General features: G+C 34.2%; 1 protein-coding gene across 1 annotated transcript in view; it reads right to left on the minus strand.

The window, feature by feature from the left end:
- Positions 1 to 19,728, minus strand: part of IFT88 (intraflagellar transport 88) — a 110,080-nt gene that overhangs the window by 42,938 nt on the left and 47,414 nt on the right. Inside the window, exons 18-23 of the mRNA XM_044668306.1 lie at positions 13,144 to 13,330; positions 7,849 to 7,957; positions 6,311 to 6,461; positions 5,187 to 5,302; positions 2,229 to 2,281; positions 424 to 489 (exon numbers count right to left, since the gene is read on the minus strand). Coding sequence (XP_044524241.1) covers positions 424 to 489; positions 2,229 to 2,281; positions 5,187 to 5,302; positions 6,311 to 6,461; positions 7,849 to 7,957; positions 13,144 to 13,330 — 682 coding nt within the window. The remainder of the gene's footprint in view (positions 1 to 423; positions 490 to 2,228; positions 2,282 to 5,186; positions 5,303 to 6,310; positions 6,462 to 7,848; positions 7,958 to 13,143; positions 13,331 to 19,728) is intronic.

The raw sequence follows: 19,728 nt of genomic DNA on the forward strand, positions 1-19,728 counted from the left end.
AAATTCATTAAGTTGAGTGAAAATACCAAAATAAAACAAAGGGTATACTTAGGACTATAGATTTCAACAAAACCAATATGCCATAAAACAAATTATATTTGTTTATTTTATATGAAAATTAAGTAGTAAATTTTAATCTACAAATTATTTAGTTACATAATAATGTGTATCTGTGTAGCCAATTTTTCTTAGCCATATAAGCTCCCATAAAACATATGTCTACTCCAAATTAAAGTCTGGGTATAAGCCAAATGGTATTCACACATATAATTGCTATGTTGGGTTTGTGTGTGTGTGTGTGTATATATATACACACACACATATATATAATAGTATATATTTTAGCAAAAGTGATGTATGCAGTAGAAGTAGAAATGTGGAAGTCTGCATTTTGAAAGCTACAGTATATAGTGTATCACTTACATTCAACATTTTCTGGAAATTTTCTGTGAATCTCCTTATAAGTATCTAAAGCTTTTTGGTAGTTACCTGTAAATAAACACAGAAGCATTTAGTTTCAGACATGAACCAGTACTGCATGATCGTAATTCCAATGCAATTTATTGTAATATTTTTAAGTTTGACATGAAAGTTTCATACTTATCACCAGCAAAAGTGCAATATTTTGAGGGAAAAAATTTTGAAAAAGAAAATTAACTATAATAATACTTTAAAATTTCAATGGATTTATATGGGGATTCCTTTTACCACTAAAGATCAAGAACCATCCACACCATCTCATTCTGTGATATCCCTTTTCTTGATCTCCCATGAATCCTCCTCAAAAGATCCACTCAGAATATGGAAGGTCTTTATATGCCAGTATAGAGCTTGGGATGTTCATTTATTACCTCCATGTGACCATCTGTTTTTCAGAACATGCATTTCTTGGATGACCTCCCTTGTACTATATCTTGAGCATGTGTTGCCTTTGGAAACATTTTAAATATTCTGTGGCTTATTTCAATTAATCAATGAATAAGCATTCATTAAGCTCACTTAATATGTTAAATACTATGCTAGGTAGTAATGATATGAAGACAAAAATGAAGTATTTCTTGCCCTGAAAACATCTCTCCAAACACAAGTCATTTTGAAGTTTTAGTTTACAGATACTTGAGAAAGGATTATTTCATAATCAAAACTACAAGGGTGCAAAGCTTTGCTACCAATATGCTATAGTAAATTGAATAATAGTTACTTAACTTTTGGCACATCTTTGAGGAATCATTTTCTTAAAATCCACTCAAACCCTCTTTGACCCCTTTCAAAGAAGGTCTTTTCCAACCAATTAATAAATATTTATTAAGTGCCTACTATGTGCCAGGCTTTGTGCTAAGCTTTCTAGATAGTCAAAAGTTAAACTCAAGGGATTTATCCCTTAGTCTGATCATTAGCCTAACTGGTCAAAGAAGACTGATTAAGGGCCCTGACTCTAGTATGGTCATTGCCCTAATTACTGTACTTCAAAAATGAGGATTACTTCCTAGTAATTCTCCCCAGAGAGGGGAGTGAGTCTTTTATTTGGAATTGATAAAGACTGGTAAGATTTCTCTTTCTGATAAGTCCCAAGATTTTAGATGAGGATAATTTTAAAATACTTTCTATATATTTCTAAAAAAGGGAGGGGTGATGAGGGCTTTGCCTGATTCTACACCTAGACTCCTCTAACTCTTTACCTCCACAATTCTTAGAATTGCTAATTCCCTTCAAGGGTCAGTTTAGGTGCCACCTTTTACATCTATCTTTCATATTCTATCTAGAGATTAATATGTTTTTCTTCCAACTCTCCAAATCATCTTATATTTACACTATCTGTGTATATGTCGTTTTCCTTCCTGGGGGAATGTCAGCAACTTGAAGGAAGGATAGTTTCATTTTTGTCTTGGTATCTTGAGCATTTAGCACAGTATTTAGCCATACAACAGGCACTCAAATTCTTGCTGAATTTAACTGAATTGAATTGGATGGACATTTATAGCATTTGATTATGTATTTATCTATAGTACTTTAAAATTATATTTAATAGGAATTTGTGGAATGTATGTTTTTATATATTTGGGCTATTATGATTTATATTTCCTTTATGTCTAGTTTGTACAAAAGCAAGTATAAATTAGATTTAATATATTTTTAAAAGTGTATCCTAATTTAAAAGTCTATCCTGATTTTTAAAATGAGTAGAGGTAGGTTGTTGGGGTTTTTCCTTTTTTTTTTTGAGTACTTACCACTTCTTCTATAGCAACTAGCAACCATTAGCTGCCATTTCACTTGGGTGGGCCTGTAAGAGAACAAAAGATTACACAACTGGTACTAAAATAAATGAAAAACAATCTATGAAATCCATGGAGGTCTATCTATGAACCATTATTACATAGTACTTTCCAAGTCTCCAGATTGCCTATTGCGTAGTACAAAAAATCTTTAGCCTGGTATTTAAAGTCAATCAATCAACAAATATTTATTGTTTGCTATATGCTAGGAAATGTGCTAAGTGTTAGAAATTAAAAAACAAAATGAAACGGTCCCTGGAAAGAACTGAGGAGTGAGAGAAAAGGAACAACTAATTTTCTAGCAATTTTGGCTGAGGAAGAAATGAAGGACCATAACTTGAGGTATTGTCAAGTATGGGTTTAAAAAAAAATAGACACAGGAGATCTCACCTGTTTGTAGCAGCTGGTAAGTATCTGGTTGATAGGGAGAAATTCAGGATTAAAGAGAGATGGGAAATTTTTGTGGGGGCAATCAACCAGATGAGAGAAGATGGAATCAAGACTACAAGTAGAAGATTTTTCTATATTGGGGAAAGGGGACAAATTTTCATTGAATAACGAAGTAAAAGAGGAATGGGAGATCATGTCAAGGAATTTGAAGACGTAGACTAGGCAGCTCCTGGCTCCTGGCCTTCATATTCTCAGCAAAAGATTAAGAACGGTCTTTTGATGGGAAGATCAGGGTAGGGGTGGTATGGAAGGTTTGAAGAGAGAAAATATATCCTACAATAGCCAATATAGGGAGTATAATAGAGAATTAAGGAATAATAAAGGATTTCCCTCCTTGTAGTGTGGACTCAGATGAAATTTCAAACAAAAATCTGAAGTGGACCCAGTCACCATGGTCATGGGACTCTTCCCAACCCAGTTCTGGAGCATGAGCATATATATCAGTGGGATAAGCAGGTATTAAATATAATCCAGGTATGTGAATTGGCCAAAATATTAGAGGTGATAGGACAAAAAGGCAAGAGATTCAGAAATATAGGACAGAATATCATTGAATTACTTAATAATTGGATGAGTATTGGGAAGGGAAGACAATGAAGCCAGGGAAGGATGCTGGCCTAGGAGATTACTGAAAGATGGAAGGATGAAGAAGTTTGAGGCACAGGAAGTCTCAGAATAATCGGAGATTATGGTTGGAAATGGGAATTTCATAATTCTTGATCATGTGGAACACTTAGGAGTGATGATAAGAACAAGGATATGATCACTCCTGTGTTACTGACATGGAGTGAAGGAAGAGGTCATGGAAGGTGAAGAAACTTAATTGCAAAGAGTTTGGGGGACAGAGTGGATAGAGTACAGTGAAATCCTAAGCAACTCACTTAAGCTGCAAAAAATGGACATTGGAGCTCTTCAATTTTGGGAGTGGTTTTGCATTTATATAATGAAACACATTAATTTCTTAAAGTTAGTACAGTGAGGAAAGAACAGTCATCCATGATCTAATGACATCTAAAAAGCAAATAGATATAGAAAGGTCAGCAGTTAGGAGGTACAATATGACAGGTAGATCTATTTACATAAAGATAAATTCCACTTATGTATTGATTTATGTTTGTTTTTAGCTGTACCAGGACATGACAAGAATATTCTGTTAATTAGAGGCAACTGAACTGATGGCTTTGTCTTAAGGAAAAATGAAACCTAGCCAATATATCAATTTTGTATCACTTAAGAGGCCAAAGGTATGTCTAACATGCAATGGACTATAACAGTTTGATACAAGTATTACCCTAGAAGTCAAAGGCCTGAGAATCTTCTTTTAGCAAATATGGAAGATGGAATACTCTGAAGTATCCTACAGAGAATGGATAATGCTTGTGTTTCCGCACTTATAAACACCTATATATCCACAAAGTACAAGTCAGCCTTTGAAAGAATGGAAAAGTATTTAATGGAAAGAAAGATGGAAATCTTAATATATTTTTTATCTTTTATATTTATATATGCTTTAATGACTGTGGGAGTTAAAGGGGATAAGCTGAAATCTTGCTATTATATATCACTCCATAGGAAAGAAAGTCAAGATGTGATTTTATTTCAGAGTCAAATTTGCTGAAGTATCGAGGGGATCCTAGGACCCAAAATTTGGAGCTGGAAGGAAACTTAGAAGGACGTCTAATTTTTTTTAAACCCTTACTTTTCATCTTAGAATCAATAGTAAGTATTGGTTCCAAGGCAGAAGAGCAGTAAGGACCAGGTAACTGGGATTAAATGACTTCCCCAAGATCATATAGATAGGAAATATTTGAACCAGGACCTCCTGTCTCCAACCTGGCTCTCAATCCACTGCTTGAGTGGCTGCCTGAGAAGAATATCTAATTCAACTCTCTCGTTTCACAAATGAGGAAATGGGCTCAGAGAGATTAAGTGACCTTCCCAAGGTCAAAAAGTACAACTAACCCAGCCAGGACTGCTAAAGTGTGAATCGTTAAAATCAACAATTTGTTTAGCTATTATTTGATGTATTTTTCTAAAATGCTACTTAGTCCTTGGAGGGCTAGAACCTTATACAGCCAGTCAGTAAGCAAGCATTTATTAAGCATCTCCCATGTACCAATGACAGCGACAACGTTAATCACTGAGGATAGAAAGAGAGGTGAAGAGTGATGCTTGAGAACCTGCATGATTAATTGATGAGAATAAGGAAACAGATAAATGTTAAATCCTGAAAGTTTTTGGTTTCATAATTCTTTCAGAAAGTTCTATCATGAGAAGATGAGTTTTAAATAAATCTTTTACATTTTTCCTACATTTCTAAAATGAGACAGAGTGAAAAAAAGGAAACATTATCCAAAGCTATAAATGTTCTAATAACTGCCCCATAATTTATAATGTCTCCTACATATTAATTAAAGGGTAAATATATCAACACAAGACAAAAAAAAAACAATCATTACTTACTGAATAAGAGCAGCTCTTTCAAAGTACTTAATGGCTTTTTCACAGAATTGGGTATCAATGTAATAGGCTCCAAGCCACTCAATGACTTCAATGTTAGAAGGGAAATACCGATATGACTGACAAAATATGAAAGGTGAAAAGAACACAATTTTGATGATAAACAACATACTTCTTTTAGTTCTCAAATATCTTACTCATTTAAGTTACTTAATTCTCCAGATGCCAGAAATCTGTAACACATGAATGAAAGCACTGTATTTATATACTAACTCATATAGCACATTCTGCAAGTTTGGGAATTGTAAAACTCATTTTTAAAAGAGTTAACTGAAGTGAAGTTGTCATATTTTCAATTACATAGATATGTCATTTTAATGCAGTGAGTTTCAGTGTTACATAAGTACAAAAATACATACAATCTGAATCCAAATATTACTTAAAAAAACCAAACAACCTTACTTTCTGTTTCAGAAACAACTCTAAGATAGAAGGACAAGGGATAGGCAAACAGGATTAAGTGACTTGCTCACGGTCACAAAGCTAAGAAGTGTCTAAGGCCAGATATGAACCACAGGCCCTCCTGATTCTGGGCCTGGTACTCTAACCACTATAAATAACTATAAATATTAACTTTAACAGAATAAAAATAACAGTGAGTGATAAGCAAGATAAGAAAATTATAATCATGCTTCAAGACAAAGATGAGTTTGTCCTGTGAATTGTACTTTCTTCTCATTAAATTTGTCCATAAACAGAATCATTCCCAAACTTCTAATATCTAAGAAATGAAGTTACTTTAAAAATATACTTTAACAGTTCCTAAACTTTACTGATTTGACTTCTTTATAACTTTATTCCTATAAATGCTATAAAATACTTAAAATTGTTTTTAATTAAAAATTCCTATTTATTTTCTTGGAATCTATGTTTGGTTCCAAGACAGAAAAGCAGAAAGGATAGGCAGTGGGGGTTTAGTGACTTGCCCAGGGTCACACACAACAAAGTATCTGAGGTTGGATTTGAACCCAGGACCTCTCATCTCTAGGGCTGGTTCTCTATTCAAAGAGCCACCTAGTTGCCCCTATAAAAATACTTTTAAAGAACATTAAAAATGGTATAGTTACCTCATAATAATACTGAAAAGCTTGGGATTTATCTCCTTCATTATCATATAGTTCTCCTAGTTTGGATAAGGCGCGGGAATCAGTTGGAACCACACTGATCAACTGCATCAACCACTCAATAGACTGGTTTGGATCTTCCATTATTTCATATCTTCAATAACTTTAGTTAAGGACAATAAATTCTTGGTGATTTATAGACCAAATTCAATTAAGGAACAAACTATGGCAGCAACATTTCACAAAATTATTTCTTTCCTTAAGAAAGTCTTTCCTTGAATAATTCCCTTCAATCAATAAATGGCTTTTAAATTACTCAGCATAAATTCTCATCTACATTTTTTCCATTTAGTTTTTCAAGTGAGTAGAGACCATGTCTTTTAATCTTCTGTATCTTTCCAATGTCTATTATAGTATGCATTCCAGAAAATGGGTAGGATCTTATTTTAAACTCATTTTTATATATATGCCTACACAAAACTAAAATGTTAGAAAGTAGTGCTCTGTATTTTCAATGATCACAGGTTTTCTATTATGTGTGAAATTTAGAATGAGAGAGAACACTTTGAAAAATCCTAAATGGTATTTTGAATTTCTTGTCAGATAGATCAGAGTGATTATGAACTGACTACTGAAGATGTACAAATTAATGAACAAAAAAAGAAAATGAAATCATTAGAAAAGGATATGGAAAAGTGAAAACAAGAATCACACATTCTAAACAGATTTTTTGAACAAAATTAAGCACAAAATACAGCAAAACTGGTTGTTTTTAATCATACCTCATGATTGTGTATATCCTATTTTTATATCCATACATTTATAAAAAATTTATGTTACCATACACTTGTGTAAACTTAGACAAGTTTTTTGTCATTGTCTTTTAAATTAGGGAGGCAGATTATATGCTGTTCCAAATAACTTGAAAGGATTAAGATCAAATGCTGTTTTTCCCAACCATATGAAGAAAATTCTTAAGAAAACTAACGGTTATGGACAGAGTTCATATGAGGGCAGAGGCCATAATGCTCTTATTTATATCTGCCAGGGTGACTAGCATAGTGAATTGCATATAATAGGTATTCAATAAATACCTGATGAATAAATTAATTTTTGAGACTCTTCATATATTCTTATCTTTTGAAAAAAAGTAAAGAGAAGCTTTAACATTTAACTATCAAAGAATATTTTAATCAGTTATAATAGTTTAAAATACACTACCCAAATTCAACCTTTATGATAATAATTATAGTAAGAGCTAGTATTTGTGTTGTAATTAAATAAGTTCTTACTTCATTACTAAATAGTATCTCAGAAATTGTGAAGAGTAAGTGGCGTTTTCAAAGCTGTCTTATTGACTTCTAGGGAACTAACTAGTTGTATCTCAAAGAATTTCTGCCCTAATGTTTTTCAAATCTGTCTTTAAAAAATTACAAATACATTGTACATTATCGCTATCACTTAATACATCATGGCCTAAATTATATTCAACTAACACCTTTTGAATTAAGTATCTTCCTTAATTTTCCTAAATAAGATACACGTTTGCTATTTGGTAAAGAACTTGGGCACTGTTTCGTAGAATTGCATGAAGTTTCAGGAAACAATCCAAAGCCTCATCTAGGCGGTTCAGCTTCTTATATGTTAAACCTAAAAGTAAAAACCCATAAAATTAAATATTAACAATAACAATTAGCTTGTTCAAAACAGACAACTTTTGAATGCACATGTAGATACAAAAATATATGTATATCTCCTGTTCTCTATTATTAATGATTAATCTTTTTCTGTGTAGGAGGTACAGCTGACAGCTGACAAGACAGACATAGGATGATTTCTTTCTTTCTTCCAGAACAGACTTGAAAGTTGGTTTTTATATACTTATATGCCTGTAGCTCCTATATGTGGATTCTACGGTTTGGGGAACTGTCTTTACCTTTTGAAGTTTGTGGTCAGCCTCATCCTTTTTTTTCAATTATACTACTCTGAATGGTTGTATTCCAGATTGCAATATCAATAGTACTGTTTCCCATCGGTTCCACAGCTATCCTATATTAAAGTTGTGCATTCTAGATATCCATTAAGCACCCAAAAAAGGCTTCTTTTGCCTATTCTATTTCAGTTTTCCCCTTGAACTGATAATGTAAAACTAGGTGAGTAGCCTCTTGTTTTCCAGTTTCTGTACAATTTCAGCACAGCTGAGCTGAAATGTAATGAAAAGCATTTTAATGCTGACTGTCTAGGACAGCGTTGGTGAAAGTTTTCAAGTTTGTGTGACCAAACTACAAATTCAAGCTGCTGTGAGCCCCCCACATTACCCCAGAGAGAGGAGAGAGGAAGTGTTTGCTTTGGGCAGTTGGACAGAGGGGTGGAGCATGCAAAAAATGTCCTCAGGCACTGGGAAGAGGGGGAATGAAGCAGCATCCCCATACTGGCTGGGCACACTGGTCCAGGATCTAACTACTAGTGATCTCATTGCCTAATGTCTAATCAGACTTTAGACTGGCACAGAATGAACTCCTGAAGAAACTAGATATGAAATCTGCAGAATGGCAATGTCCTAGAGCCTAACAATAATAACTAGAAATAGCCTAGGTCTAAGGAACCTATTAATTTACCATGTAACCTTCAAGAAATCAATGAGTCTCCAAAATGGTCTCTGTCTCAGGTCTCTTCTCACTCTATTGTTAACATGGCTGCTAAAGTGATATTCCTAAAATGAACATTTAATTATGCCATTCCTCTGCTTAATAAGCTCCAAAGACTCTCTCCTGCACAGAGGATCTAAGATAAATTTCTCTGATGCTAGAAGTCCTTCACAGTCTAATCCAGTTTACCTTTCCAGGCTTGCTTCAAATTATTCCCCTTACTGTACTCTGCATTCCAGTCAAACTGGTCTCCTTTTTGTTCCCTGCATACAACATTTTATCTCCCATTTCTATATCCTTTGCATACTTTATCTTCCATCCCTGAAACTCACTCTTTTCTTACCCCTGATCTTAGAATCCCTTGAATTTTAGAATTCAAGGATTAGCTCAAGTGCCACTTTCTACCTAAGGCTTCTCCAGATTCTCTCAGATGCTAGTGTTTTCTCTCGACTCCCTCCCAAAATACTTTGTACCTATTTTACATTTATTTATGTATATCTTGTTTCCTTTAAAAAAAATGTAAACTCCTTGTGAGCAAGTACAGTTTACTTTTGTATTTATATCCCAAAAGCTCAACACAAGTAGCAGCTTAATAAATGCTTGCAAAATTAATTGAATAAAATCATTGAGTTTGATGGGATCTAAGGGGCTGTCTAAATCCTAACCTGAAATACAATCAACCCTTTTACAATATGTCTAAAATCAAACTCCCTCATCTTCTCTTTTCAAATTTTTTATTTCTGTCAATACCAAGGGAATCCAAAGGCAAGAGTCACCTAAACTTAATTGAAACCTATTTGATTCCTGCAAATTTTTATATCTTGTATCTAATTTGTCAGCAGATATATTGATTTTTCCTTCAAATTCTGTCAAATGTGTTTGAGACCTGTATTTTGATATAATTGGTTTCATTTGTAATTCTGTGAATACTATTTTGTTAATTTAAAAACATTATTCTGACAAGGAGTCCATAGGTTTCAGCAGATTGCCAAAGGGGTCCATGACACAAAAAAAAAAGTTTAAGAACCCTTGCTTCGTAGAAGTAAATTGACCTAAATATTTGGAGAAGTATATATATTCCAATATAATAAAAATGATAATATTATCTAAATTAATTTACTCATGCTAACCAAATGACCAAAGGATTACTCAAAAGTGACAGAAAAAATTATTTTAAAAATTCATTTAAAGGAATGAAAAGTCAAGAATATCAAGGGAAATAATAGAAAAGGAGGAAAGGGATAAGGAATATTGCCTAGCTACATCAGATCTGAAACTATACCACAAGGTAGAAATTAAAATGATCAAAGCTATTTGGTACTGGTAAAAAACAAAGAGGTTAAATCAGTGGGAAAGATTAGGTATAAAAAATGTAGAAACAATCTGAGAAAAGTTAGTGTTAGATCAATATCAATACCATATCTCAAGATAAACTCCAAATGGAAAAATGACTTAAATATACAAGGTCATATCATAAACAAATTAGAAGTGCAAGAAAATGGATGGGGAAGAATTCACATCCAAACAAGGAAAAGAGAAGATCACAAAAGATAAAATGGACAATTTTGATTATATAAAATTTTAAAAGTTTTTGCATAAACAAAACTAATGCAGTTAAAATTGAAAGGGAAAAGTTAACTGAGAAAAAAATCTTTATAGTAAATTTTTCTTATAACGGTCTCATATCTAGGCTATATAAGGAATTGATTTAAAACTATAAGAAGTACTATTTTCAGTATACAAATGATTCAAAGGATATGAACAAGTAGTTCTCAAGGGAATAAATCTAAGCTGCCTAGAGACATATGAAAAAAAATGCTCCAAATTACTAACAATCTGAGAAATGAGAATTAAAACAACTCTGAGGTTTAGCCACAAACCCATCAGAATGGCAAAGATGAAAAAATGAAAAATAACAATGGAGAATCTGTAAGAACACAAAATTAATAAATGCAGCACTTATTAATCACTAACAATATGCTAAATATAGTAGGGACTCATTCTCATGGGGAGACAACACATGAAGATTTCAAATGGGAAGTCAGATGAAAAGGTCCTTAAGGAAATACAGATGGTAATGCCTCTTATTTAATATAATCTGCACTGATAAAACTATATCACTTTCTGATGCTGAATTGTTTGATTAAACCACTGGTGGTGCCATGAAACTTGCAATTTTGCCCCAGAATTCACTAAATTTTGCATACCTTTTGACCTAGACCTGGCCATTATTACTAGATCTATGCCACAGAAAGACTAAGGAGGAGGAAGTATTTATAGCAGCTCTTTTTCTAACAGCAAAGAAATTAAAATTAAGCAGATGCTCATCAATTGGGAAGAGACAGAACAAATTATGGCACATGAATGTAATGGAATATTATTGTGCCATAAGAAATTTTGAAAGGAGCCGTTTGAGAGAAATCTCAACAGTTTTATATGAACTGATGCAGAGTGATGTGTGTAGAACCAGGAAAATAATTTATATAGTAACAACAACTATGTAAATAGAAATGACTCTGAAAGATTTAAGACCCCTTATCAATGCAATGGCGAAGCATAATTCAAAGACTGATGAAGAAACATTCTCCCCACTTCCCAATATAGGTAGTAGATTAGAGGTACAGGATGAAATGCATGTTTTCAGACATGATTAATGTGGGAATTTGTTTTGTTATATGTATTTATTGCAAAGGTAGTTTTTTTTTTCCATTGTGGGGAGGGGAAGGTGGGTAGCAATGGGGTTGCCTCCTTTAAAAAAAGAATAAGAAAAGAACCATTAAGGTATTTTTTTTTAATGCACAGAAGAACAGAAGGAAGACTAAAAGTAAGCACAATCAGGACAGCTTATCTGCTGTCAAATTTATTATATACTTAAAAGGAAAAGCAAGCCCATGGAAAAGAGATTAGTAGTTTAATAGCAATTCCCTTCTTTTTTTCTATTTTGTACAAGGAAATGCTTGTTTTACTTGGTGTTTGTTCATCTACAACAGTGGTTCCCAAACTTTTTTGGCCTACTGTCCCCTTTCCAGAAAAAATATTACTTAGCGCTCCTGGAAATTAATTTTTAAAAAATTTTAATAGCAATTAATAGGAAAGATAAATGCACCTGTGGCCATCACTGCCTCCCTGGATTGCTGCAGCACCCACCAGGGGGCGGTGGCGCCCACTTTGGGAATCACTGATCTATAACAACAACAAATTCTTAAAATGATAAATAATCACTCTTAGTATCAGGGTACTAGAAAAAGACAAACTTAAACTGAATTCTTCTTTGTGTTCATATTGTATTTCAGAAGAAACCCTCGGTCTCAGTCCTAAATTCTAGGCAACAGCAGAGCCCTTTCTCTTAGTAAAGTAATTCTAATTCTTAGGCTCTAGGTCAGTGATGGTGAACCTTTTAGAGTCGGAGTGCTGGGCTCTGCCCTAACCCCACCCAAGACTGAGTGCCAGGCCCAGTCCTTACCCCAGACAGGGGAGGGAGGAAGAACTCACATTGGCTGCTGGGCAGAAGGGCAGGTGATGAGAGGCACATATGGAGAGGAAGAAGAGAATAGTTCAGCCCCTAGGTCCTCTGGCTTTCTAGTAATGAACTCTGGTGGATGATGGCAGGCATGCCCACAGAGAGGGCTCTAATCTGCCCTTTTTGGCATGAATGTGAGGTTCACCATTACCCCTCTAGGTAGTGCCTAAACAGAAAATGCTTTGGCTGCCTTTGAGGTTCCCTCAGGGTTCTGTAGCCAGGAAGTGTCAAACCCTAAGCTAGCTAGATGAATCTCAACCACATTAATATGCAATTGGGAGAGACAGTGAGGTGGCTCAGTGGAGAGCCAGGCCTAGACACAGGAGGTCCTGGGTTCAAATATAGTCCCAGACACTTCCTAGCTCTGGGACCCTGGGCAAGTCATTTTACTCCCATTGCCTAGCCCTCACTGCTCTCTTGCCTTGGAACCAAGACCCTATATTAATTCTAAAATGGAAAATAAGAGTTAAGAAAAAATACAATTGGAAAATGTTAAATAAAATAAATAAAAATGCAGTGCAACATAGACAATGCTAATTTTCTTAAGTCAAAATACAGCCCACGGGGATCAGTTTCTATTTGAGTCAAATACCACTACTCTAGTGTACCTTACTTACCCAGATAGTATGATTAATAAGCAATAGAAATTTTTAACTTGTTAAACTTACCAATATTATAAAGTGCTTCAGTACAAGAGGAGTCATTTCTCAGGGCTTCCTTATAAAATTCTGCTGCTTTCTCATAATCTCCATTTGCAAAAACAGTATTTCCCTTATTAGTGAGAGCTGAAGGATTGTATCTATCAGAGTTCACAGCTAAATCTGCATAGCTATTGGCTTGGGTAAATTCATTCTCCTAAATAAAATAGAAAAAAATATTATTTTAATTTTCACAATAAAGCTAAATTTATCCTTTTTAGACACTGATACATATAACTATGATGACAGATTTAAGTTTATTATTCTTAATAATTTTTATTTTGCAAAGATATCAACATTAACCTTAATTAGAATCCAATTTATTTTTAACCAATATATTAAAAAAAACCCTATTCCCTTAGAAATAATTTATAGATGCTTTCATGGTTTTAGGTATAACATCATTTCTATGTAGATGAACTTCTTTGTATATGCATAATAATATCTAATCATTTTCTTGATGTCTTTTTGTTCTTTCTAATTTTAGTAATTTGAATTTTTCTCTTTTTAAAAATTTGCTAATTATCCATTTTGTTAGCATTTTAAAAATAGCTCTTAGATTTATCCACTTTCATTTCCCTATTTTTAATTGTATAACTTTTGGTTGTTTTCTATTGCTTTGTTCCTTTTCTAACTTGTTTAGGTATGGATTCAATATGAAAATTTCTTTCTTCCTACTAATAGACATTCAAGACTGTGAATTTTACCTTTGAGTAGTGCTTTGGTAACTTACCCTGAACATTTTGACATGTGATTTCTGTATTACATTATCTTTGATGTAATTTGTTACTTTAAAAAATAATTTTTACCTTCATTAAGTAAGTAATTTTGGGGGTTTATTCATTTTGAGTCAGCATAACAGAGAAATTCCTCTGGCTGTAAGAGTTCAGGTAATTCTTTAAGACTTTAAATTATAGACAAGCCACTGAATGACATCAGTGAAAGTAGCTTCCAAACTGAGATTTTCTCAAATTGATACAATCACAAGTATAGATTTTTATAAAAACAAACTACTGGTTCCTACCCTATATATTTTATTTATTGCATCATTATTTATGACTAGTTTTATTGCACAATGTTTTATAAATGTATTGCACAATTTTTATAAATGTATATAAATGTATGAATCTTTGGTTTTCCATGTTTGTGCCTATAGCTTCTTGGTGGCTCAGCATGTGCAAATTCAGTGAATACTCAAAAAAAAGAGGCATATTCTCTGTTCCATTTAATTCTTTACTATGCCTATTTAGCTCTGTAAATTATTTCTTTGCTATCATTTTGTTGGATTTATCAAAAGCTAATATTAAAATATACTAGGTCTTGGGGTAGCCAGGTAGCCCAGGGAACAGAGAGCCAGACCAGGAGACAAGAGGTCCTGGATTCAAATCTGGTCTCAAATATTTCCCAGATGTGTGACCATGGGCAAGTCACTTAACTCTAATTGCCTAGCCCTCACCATTCTTCTGCCTTAGAACTGATAATATAGATTCTAAGACAGAAGGCAAGTGTTTAAAAAAATATATGTTGGTGTTTATACCAGCTTAAAAAATCTCATGATATTTTTTAAAATATACATTTTTTTTGTAAAGTTATGAGGTTTTTCCTTTGTGAAATTTTTATTTGGTGATATATGCTCATATGTGTATTTAAGAAAAATATAGCTTCATTTTGCTTAGAACTTTCCCCATCATAAAATGTCCTTGCTTATTTCTTTTCATACTTTCTGGTTTTAATTGAATTTGTTCATTTATGTTATTGTGTTCATTTATGTTATTCCCCTGTGTGACAGCATGGTAAATTTTAGATTAGTTTTTCATTTTGAATATTTGAATCTTTATGGGTTAAATATGTTTCTATTAAGCAGCATATTGTTGGAGTAAAAAGCAGAATCTGAAGCCTACCATAATCATTAATACTAGTATAAATCCAGTATAGCTTGTGCTCTTATTTTACCTGTTCCTTTTTCTATTTATCTAAACTATCCTTGTGAATCCTTTAGAGATTTAGTTCAGATAATGCTCTAAGTGTTCTCACATTTTGTTTGCTAGTAACTATTTCATCTTGGTAGCTTTAAATATTTATTTTCTGGAGTAGAAGGATTTCTTGTTGGTCAAAAAATTGCTTGAAATGAACGACCCCTTGTAAAAAAGACTATTTGCTTCTTAAATATCCATCTTCATAAAGCATGTTTATTTTTTCTGGGTAGATAAATGGTCCATCCAATATAATTTTCATAAATCTTGTTTTTCATTTTCTTTGAATCTCCTCTGTTCTTTCCAGAAAACTTACTGTGATACTGACTGTTCTTTAATAATGTTTATAATGGGAAACCCTGGGTTTAAATCTGGACTCTGACACTTCCTAGCTATGTGATCTTGGGCAAATTGCTTAACCCTCATTGCCTAGTCCTTACCACTTTTCTGCCTTAGAACCAATACACAATATTGATTCTAAGATGGAAGGTAAGAGTTTTTCAAATGTTATGTTCAGATAACAGTTTTTCTATGTTCTATGGGATGTCAGTACTTTTGAAATGGCTTCATTATTATTTGTTCTCCAAATTCATCACTTGACAGATAATATTACTTGTTTTCTAATAATGTGGGAAAATCCAATGTTTTCTGTAGGGCAGAATTGAGTGTGCTATTCTCAGAATGAGCATTTAGCTTATAAAAGCTGGTTTGTTACCTTTTTGTTGGTTGAGGACACTGGGACAGGCTTGGGAGGGAGTCTGATGAAGGACAGAAGGGGCAATAAACAGCTCAGTTGCTTCCTTTGTCTCACCTTAGTTGGGTTGGAAGCACAGGTGTTTTGATTTGTGGATCAGAGCCTGGTGGGGAGGGGGCCTGACAAAATGGGGAGGGGGAAGCCTTGTGTTGGGAACTTATATATAGTGCCTGTTTGCTGCCTAGTTTAGTCAGCACTTCTTAACCCATCATTGAAGTACTCTCTTTCATAAAGGGGAATAAACAATTGCCTCTTTTTACTGACTCTGATTATGTTTATTTAAGTGAATAGGGTACTGGTGATCATTTTTGAGTGAGGCACTTGCATCTCACAAAGATTGGTATGGGATACTTTTATCTGTGAAAGAATATCTGTGAATGGTGTCAGTACTTTCTTTTGCTCATTTCAAAATGCTGATTGGGGGCAGCTGGGTGGCTCAGTGGATTGAGAGCCAGGGCTAGAAACAGGAAGTTCTTGGTTCAAATCTAATCTGGCCTCAGACACTCCCTAGCTGTGTGACTCTGGGCAAGTCACTTAACCCCCATTGCCTACCCCTTACCTCTCTTCTGCCTTGGAACCAATATATAGTATTGATTCTAAGACAGAAGGTAAGGATTAAAAAAAAGTGCTGATTTGCTTTCACGTATAATTTTAGTCATTTCTTTACCCTTTGGCATTTCTATTTGTTGCTGTTTTTTGTGGAGTGTGCAACAAAGGCTCTCAGTGATTCTCTTATGACATCTTGAATCTGTCTTTTCCTATAGTTAAGCAGCTTATATCTAGTGTCTACTGCTTTTGAATCCTTCACTTCTTTTTTCTTTTCAATGCTCATACCTTGCTAAATAATAGTTACTTCCACTATCCTTCTCCTCTGGATCTGAAGGAAATCGTGCAAAGGAGCCGATTGGGTAAACTACACATTAATGTTACCTAATCTCTACTAGGGCCTCACAAAAACAAGAAAATCCTTTTTTAGTCTTCCTAAATTGATTCTCCAATTCTCCAACATAGATGTTCTAAAACCTTCTCTTCTCAAGTCTCTCATACAATCTCCTTCTGCAGAATTTCATCTCAAACTTCACTGAGAAAATAAAGACCTTAAACCAAGAGCTCTTCTTCCACCATTGCATTTAAAAACTATTTGATATTGCCAGAGTGCTTCAGGTTCTAATGGCTTTGTGTCATTTAGAATTGCCTTGGTTTCTAGATCTTTTATTAGAAATATCTAGATAAAGTCGATAAAACATTGATGCATGCCCTGGAAGTGACTTGCAAATATTTCTGCACTAGAATAGTTCAATCTAGCTCTGAACAGTCCTTGAGGCTCTACAGATGACTGTCTTCTTCCATGTTATGAAAATTATATCCTTGCTACATTCCAAGCTGTTGAAGAACATTTACTGTTGCTGTGCAGAAATCTCTCCCTTGTTGCTCAATCCCAGAGACTGCCTTTCTCTTTTCTGAGAATACTATAAAAGCTGCCTCTCTGGGCTTGGTTCTATCCAAAACACTGTTTTTCTTTCTCTTAGATAAACAAAGTTGCTGAGCACTGTGGCTAAACTAGTTTTCATCCTGTTCCTCTTCGTTTTTTTTTTTGTTTTTGTTTTTTTTTAAGGGTTAATAACATTATTTGTTCTCTTCTTTATTCTAACCTCAGAAAAAGAGGTGTCTCTTCTCATAGACAAGATCAACTACTCTATATGTACATCACCTCCCATATTCTCTAGCAAATTGTCCCCACCCACAATCATTTGCCTTTCATCTTCAACCTCTCCCTATCTAAGCCAGTTACTTGCAAATACCTCTTCTCTTCTTAACCCCAGGCAATCTGGTTTGTGACTTCAATGCCTCACCTAAAACTGGTGTCTCCAAAACTACTGATGGACTCCTAACTGCCAAATCTGATAGCCATTTCTAAAACCCACATCCTTCTTGCCCTCCTCTGTTTTTCAGTCCCTTATGGGTTTTCATTGAAACCTGGGTTTTCAGATAGGTTCTTCTACTTGTCTGACCATTTCTACTCAGTCTCCTTTCCTGGTTCATCATCTTTTTCATGTTCCCTAACTATGGGCAGCTAGTTGGTACAGTTGATAAGAGAGACAGGTCTGAAGTCGGGAAGACTCATCTTTCTGAGTTCAAATCTGACCTTAGACACTTATTAGCTATGGGACCCTGGGCAAGCCACTTAATTCTGCCTCAGTTTCCTCATCTGCAAAATGAGTTAGAGAAGAAAATGGCAAACCATTCCAGTATCATTGCCAAGAAAACCCCAAATGATATCAGTAAGGGATTATGTATGCAAAGTCAGAACAATATTCTTATTTCTTAATAAACTATCTTCTTTCCATATCCCCTACATAACCTTTGTGGCATTCAGACCAATGTCTATAAGGAAACCAAATATAAATGTTTCACATTTTGTGAGCTGGTGTTATTGTTATTGGGAGACATGGAGGAGGGTTTGTAAATATTTCTTTTAAAAGGAACAGATCCTAATTCTACAAATAAATGCAGTGGTGTTGAAAACAAATTATTCTCGCAGAAGAGCCAAGAAATTTGTCAGTAAGCACATGGGCTTCCTACTTCCATGTTCTTCTCTCCATTCCATCTTTCACAGAACCACCAGATTCATTTTCTAAAAGCACATTTCTTCTTCTTCTTCCCCCTGGACTCTCAGCACTAGATTTTCATCTTCTCAGGTTAGGGAGTTTATAGACTGGAAGTCCTCTACCAATGTAGGCCATCATCTTGCCTCACAGGTTAAGTGACTTGCCCAGGGTTGCATAAATAATTTTGTATCAAGGGGAGAATTAAGTCCAGGCTTCTTTACTCTGAGGCTAACTCTCAATCCATTATGCCATCCTGAGGGCTCTCCATAAGTGGGATGGACTGTCTTGGGAAAGTAGTAAGCTCCTCATTAGAGGAGTCTTCAAGTAGAGACTCAATTAAACACTTATTAGATGTGTTATAAGGATGATTCTTTGGAGGGCAGGCTTTAGATTTGGTGACTGCCAACATCCCTTTGACAGCTGAAATTTTGAATTTCCATATAAATGTGAATTATTGCTATTAAATAACTTTCTAGAAAAACCTAATGAATGTTTTATTATTTATGATGATGCTACATCTACTAAAACATTTTTGTATACCTTAGTTAACTTGACTCCTCCATGAATCTCAATCCATTTATATATCTTATGATTCTTTGTAGAAGCATTATTTTGTAGGACACAAAGGTAAGAGGTTAGTAATATACAAATATTTCCTGATCAATTTGTGGAAGTGTACTTTTTTTAAAACCTCATTTTTAAGAAAGTTAAAAGTATTATTAAATTATGATATTCTACTAGAACAAACCAGACTTCGTTTAAAGATAAAATGGGTAAAAGACACAAAAGCCTTTTAAAATGAAATGGATTAAGAGTGGAAACTAAGGTTTAACAAAAGTATCACTTCCTTCCCCCTCCAGAGGTGATTTTGGGCTATTTACCTATTTAAAGGTAATCTCTGGATTCCTCCCCCAGAAACTATAGACTTTTCCTTTGAGAAATAAATTTATTTCTCCTTAGAGAAATGATTATAGCCCCTTTGTTTGCTTCAGAACACTTAAGGGGAGTAGTCCAGGAAGGAATTGAGTAGTGACTATGCTTGTGGAATGTTAACTCCAAACTAGATTTTAACACAAAATAACCTTTCCCTTGTTCAAGATTCCTATAAATGTGACCTCAACTTGTCTTGGGGTAGAGTCATGCTGGTAGGCCTGAGGGAACTAAGTTTTGGAACTAAGCCAGAAATAGCTTAGATATTAGATTAATATAAATTTGTTTC

The sequence above is a fragment of the Gracilinanus agilis genome, chromosome 3 (genome assembly GCF_016433145.1).
Source record: "Gracilinanus agilis isolate LMUSP501 chromosome 3, AgileGrace, whole genome shotgun sequence".
NCBI lineage: Eukaryota > Metazoa > Chordata > Mammalia > Didelphimorphia > Didelphidae > Gracilinanus > Gracilinanus agilis.